The 6,000-nt window shown below is 39.1% G+C and overlaps 1 protein-coding gene across 1 annotated transcript in view; it reads left to right on the top strand.

Moving 5' to 3' along the window:
- The window catches only part of LOC135559074 (serine/threonine-protein kinase OSR1-like), a 39,898-nt gene extending 34,784 nt beyond the window's left edge, over positions 1-5,114 (top strand). The window contains exons 16-17 of the mRNA XM_064993438.1: positions 774-838; positions 964-5,114. Of these exons, the coding sequence (XP_064849510.1) occupies positions 774-838; positions 964-1,038 (140 nt within the window). The 3' untranslated portion in view covers positions 1,039-5,114. The remainder of the gene's footprint in view (positions 1-773; positions 839-963) is intronic.
- Positions 5,115-6,000: the final 886 nt, after the last annotated feature.

The raw sequence follows: 6,000 nt of genomic DNA on the forward strand, positions 1-6,000 counted from the left end.
CGAGGTACGCTTGGTCTGAAGTGGGCTTCTCCAGCCGGGGTTTATATTCGGGACAGCAGAAAAAGGCTGTCCCATGACGCCAGATCAATGTCTGTGCTCATGGGGTGGGCCAATGACTTAGTTAAACTTTAAAGGGAATTGGATTCTCTTTCAACAGTTTAAAATCACATTACATCACATTACATAGTTTCACAAATAGTTTCATCTTTAGTCATTCATTTTATACAATAATTAGATGCAAATCTCATAACGGAGACTCTTGTATATACAGAGTTATGGTAATGTGGCTGTATTGTATCTCATGAGGTCACAAATATTAGACAAAATGGACCGGTCGTAGCTGGATTCTCCACCGACCGTTTACACGTTCTCCAAAACATGGATATTGTTCAGTTCTCAAGTACTATGAGGTAGTACTTTGTTCTACTGTGAACCCTCCCTCTCTATACTGCATGAGGGAGAGAGTCTCCTCCAGGAATTTACGACCTGAGATAACAGAGCCTGGGTGTAGGGGGAAGAGAGTGGTGGTGCTTGCTATATCTAAAGAGGGCCACGCCATGACACAAGTATGTTGATATTTGTTGCTTAGTGCATACGTTTTACAAAACAGTACGTTCTAAATAGTATGTAGAACGATTCATACACAGTATGTAGTTTTAGTAAGTAGTAGGCAAGACAAATTTCAGACACGGTCATTTACTCCAGAAATGGCAAAAATGATGCTGTTTTTTTAGAGGTTCAGATTCCTTATTCCACATCTGTTTTCTTTCCAGTTGCTGCCAACCTGCAGAAGATTGTTGATGATCCTTTCAACAATAAAAATGTAACTTTCAAATTGGTAAGTTCAGTATTTTTTTGTTTCAATTACAGCTTCCATTTTTGTCCTGTTGAAACAGCATTATGCCCTGCTCGACATTCTACAAAGACTAGTGCACTGAACATTTCTTTCTCTTTCTTTCTCAGGCATCTGGCATAGACGAGTCGGAGATCCCTGACGATGTCAAGCTGATGGGTTTCGCTCAGCTCAGCATCAGTTAACTCAATATTCCGTCCACAAAGGAGAACAAACAGTATTGCACAGCGGCATAGTTCTAAATTCCAAGACACCACTACTGCCAAAGAAGAGAGCCACAGTGCATTTGTCAACCTGTAGGGTTATTTACTGAAACCTGCAGTGTTAGTTAAAATGGGCTCTGAGAATGGGACCAGTGTAACAAAAAGACAACAGTGAACAGGAACAGGAAAGCACACTTGAAAGCGATTACAGCAGTGTATCTGGACGGCGGGCATCGCAATCGACATAAACATCCACTTAAACATGAAATGAACGTTTCTTATTTCGTTTTCTACATTTAGCTCTACAATCCAAAACATATTTTAATATGACTCTCTTGAGTTCTGGAAGTGATAACTTACAGTGTATTCAGACCCCTTGACCCTTTTCCACATGTTGTTACAGCTTTATTATAGAATGGATTAAATAAAACATCCTCAAATCTACACACAATACCTCATAATGACAATGTGAAAACAGGGGTTTAGACATTGTTGCACGTATATTAAAAATAAAAAAACAAATACCTCAGACAGGATTGTGTCGAGGCACAGATCTAGTGAAGGGTAAAAAAAAATGTCTGCAGCATTGAAGGTCCCTAAGAACACAGTGGCCTCCATTCATAAATGAGAGACGTGTGGAACCACCCAGACTCTTCCTAGAGCTGACTGCCTGGCCAAACTGAGCAGTCGGGGGAGAAGGGCCTTGGTCAGGGAGGTGACCAAGAATCCGATGGTCACTCTGACAGAGCTCCAGAGTTCCTCTGTGGAGATGGGAGAACCTTCCAGAAGGACAACCATCTCTGCAGAATTCCACCAATCAGGCCTTTATGGTAGAGTGGCCAGATGGAAGCAACTCCTCAATAAAAGGCACATGACAGCCCACTTGAAGTTTGCTAAAAGGCACCTAAAGACTCTCAGACCATGAGAAACAAGTTTAATGAAATCAAGATTGAACTCTTTGGCCTGAATGCCAAGTGTAATTTCTGGAGGAAACCTAGCACCATCCCTACAGTGAAGCATGGAGGTAGCAGCATCATGCTGTGATGTTTTTCAGCAGTAGGAACTGGGAGAGTTGTCAGGATTGAGGGAAATATGAACGGAGCAAAGTACAGAGAGATCCTTGATGAAAACCTGCTCCAGAGCACTCAGGACCTCAGACTGAGGCGAAGGTTCACCTTCCAACAGGACAACCCCACTAAGCACACAGCTGTAGTAGCTGAGATCCGGAACACTCTGGAGCAGGTTCTCATCAAGGATCTCTCTGTACTTTGCCCCGAGTGGCTTCGAGATAAGTCTCAATGTTGTTGAGTGGGCCAGCCAGAGCTCGGACTTGAACCAGATCGAACATCTCTGGAGAGACCTGAAAAGGGCTATGCAGCAACGCTCCCCATCCAACCTGCCTGTGCTTGAGAGGATATGTAGAGAAGAATGGGACAAACTCCCCAAATACAGGTGTGCTAAGGTTGTAGCTTCATACCCAAGAAGACTGCTGTAATTGCTGCCAAAGATGATTTAACAAAGTACTGAGTAAAGGGTCTGAATATAAAGTACTGTGTAAAGGGTCTGAGTACTTATGGAAATGTACTGTTTATGTGTTTTTTTTAATGTATATAAATTAGTAACATTTTCTAAAATCCTGTTTTTGCTTTGTCATTTCTGGGGTACTGTGTGCAGATTGATGAGGAACCAAAGTAATTTAATACTTTTTAGAATGAGGCTGTAACCTAAGAAAATGTGGAAAAAGTCAAGGGGTCTGAATACTGTTCGAAGGCACCGTAAATGCCTGTTTATAAACTGCCACTGAACCAGTGCACAACTGAGTGTTGTTTGTAACAGCCAACACTATTAGGCATCCTTGTACTGTTATCTGAATTATATAATCTGCCTCCCCAATGGCCACCTTATTCCCTATATTGCGCACATTTTTGAGCAGGGCCCTGTTCAAAAGTAGTGCACTATGTAGGGGAGGGGTGCCATTTCGAATGCAGACTTAGTATATAAGTGTGAAGGAGTTAGTTATTTAGTGAGGCTCTATTATGGATGTATTAAGTATGGATTTGTAAAAGCATGAGTGAATGGCTGATGAAAAGTGACTTCCCTTGATAACATTATTGATATTGAACTATAGGTGCCTCCAGTCATGAATCAGAAATAACTTGCATCATAGTGTTTATCATTACATACGCTGACATGCGCTTTCTTAGGTGTCAAATGCTTTCCTTGGTCTATCTGTTGACATAAGCTCTCATAGGTGTTTTAAAAGTTGACATTAACTGTCATAAGTTATCTTCCCTGTTTCAACCTCTCATTGGTGTATCATTATGTTGATATAAGCTGTTGTGTTAGTGGTTCAACTTACCCCAGACAGACCTATATCATTGCTTTAACGAGGAAGGGGTCTGTTCAGAAGGCAGCAATATTACAGGACATAATGAAAAGTTTGGATAGATATGTATTGTGTAGAACAGATAGGATTGCATGTCGTATAGATTTGGGAATTGGGTCTGTTCTATTGATTACATTTCAGTCGATTATCCAGAGTTAATACTCAGACAGTAAAACGATAAGTTCCTTCGATCGTGATTATGGTCTTGGGACTATGTCTCTGTTATGTTCATGACCAGCGATTCAGTAGTTACAGGACCTCTGTACTCCCGCTAGCTACCTAGCTACCGAGCTGTCATCATGATGGCTGTTTCTTTTTCCTAGATGGACAAATTCATTTGTATCGTAGCCTTGTGCTCCAATCCATCCACACTCACCTCAAAGTCACCAACAGTTGTCACTCCTACTTTACGTTCTATGGTTGGTTGGTTGGTTGGTTGGTATGTGTGTTTCTGTAGTGTTCCAGGGGCTGTGTGTGTGGGTTAGCTAGTTCAGGTACTGTTGTAAATCGGTCTATTTAGCAGATATTGTATTTCCAAAAAGGTACGTTACATTATAATGGCAAGTCTTTTACACACGCTCCCAAAGGTGTGTATGTGATTAGGAAGCAAAGCAGAGTATCAACTGTTTCTGGAGTACATTTCTAAGGAGGAAAGAATGCTCTTTAGTTGTACATATGATTGTGGCAGAAAAACAGCTGATATACTTGATCAGTAGCTCATTCAGTATCTCTACAGGTTTAAATAATTGGTTGTTTTATAGATTTTTCCACTAATTCCAAGTTTTGTTGCTAATCATGCCACGTGATTTGCTGAATTGGTACCTTATTATTGATATTAACGTACATGTTTGAGTTCAGAAAGGCTCGTCTTCTAGTTCACATTCTATGCTTTTGTTGTCATGGAGATAGTAATATGCAATTTGTGTTTTGTTTTTTCCATTGGGACTTTTTTAATCACTGAAACCTGTAGAATTTTGAGTTTCCTGTAGAAATACAAACTGGAATGATGTCCCTCCAAGAAATGTAAAAGTAGGCCTAGCTAACTAACAACAAAATGACACAGAACTGACACAATTCCCACTGGTGTGATGTTGCTTTCAGACCGATGTTGAAGAATGTTACACCGTGTGTCAGTCTGTTTGTGCCAACTCCCTGTTACTCATTGTCTTGCCAAACAATACAATTGGCATTGGCAAGAGCATAAGCATATCTTGGACACCCAGGCTAGAAGAATGTGTGCGCTGATAGCAAAATGTCCTGGGTTTTCATCTATTTTCCCTCAATTATAAAGCCAATGTTGTCAGGTAGATATTGGTCACAAGGCGAACTCTTTGAATGATTAGTATTTATTATGACACTTCTGATTGCTTTAACTTTTTTGATTTTGTTATTTTTATTTGTTGGAAGTTTTTTTTAATGTTTGTTGGAACGCATATATATTTTCAACATTATGTGTATCATAAAACGTGCAAGTGATCAAAATTGAAAAATGCTATTTGTGAAACTTTAGCATTAAATGACAAATTGATGTCAGGAATTATAATCACTTTGCAGAATCAATGTTGTTAATGTGTGGTTAAAATTGCCATCACACAAAAACATGAAAATAATTCTGGTCAACTATTTCTAAGATAGGTTAAAAGGTAAATAAATTCACATGGTTTGAACCAAGTCCCAAGAGTTTGTTTTCTTGATATATAGTGCCTTCAGAAAGTATTCACACCCCTTCTTTTTTTTAGAAAGTGGGATTCAAATAATATTTTTCAATGAATTTCAAATACCTTGTCAAAGTGGAAGAAAATTATATTTTTTAATGAAAAATAAAACGTCTTGATTAGATAAGTATTCAACTGCCTGAGTCAATACGTGTTAGCAGCGATGACAGCTGCGAGTCTCTCTGTGTAAGTCTCTTAAGAGCTTTGCACACCTGGCTTGTACAATATTTACCCATTAATCTTTTAAAGTCTTCAAGCTTTGTCAAGATGTTTCTTGATCAATGCTAGACAGCCATTTTCAAGTATTGCCATAGATTTAAAACCTGATTTTTAAATCTAACTAGGCCACTCAGGAGCATTCAATGTCATCTTGGTAAGCAACTCCAATGTATATTTGGCCTTGTTTTATGTAATGGTCCTACTACAAAAGATGCAGGTGCTGATGAGAGGTAATGGGCGACACTATTAGACAAAATGTATTCACTGTTTTAACGGATTTCCCCCCCAGAAAGGGAGGCGAGCGAGCAAAAACAACAAGTGGGTATAACAGAATAACAGTACTTTACCACATTGTCCTAGGCACTTGTGCCGTCTCTAGGCCTACTTTGAGCTTCAAGAGTTACATTATTCCATGTGAAAACCTACACTATTTTTCTAAAAAAGAATTCAGATGTTATAACCATGAGAAATGAAACACAATGGGAAGTATAACTTGCGAAGGTTTCTTTATTCATGGTAAAAATAAGAGTAATCCAATCCATTCATTTTATGTGACATATAGGGTAATGGAGTAGACTATTTAACATGTTTTTCTAATTCAAGAATTATTGATAATACATCAAT

The sequence above is a fragment of the Oncorhynchus masou genome, chromosome 17, assembly GCF_036934945.1.
Source record: "Oncorhynchus masou masou isolate Uvic2021 chromosome 17, UVic_Omas_1.1, whole genome shotgun sequence".
In the NCBI taxonomy this organism is placed as follows: domain Eukaryota; kingdom Metazoa; phylum Chordata; class Actinopteri; order Salmoniformes; family Salmonidae; genus Oncorhynchus; species Oncorhynchus masou.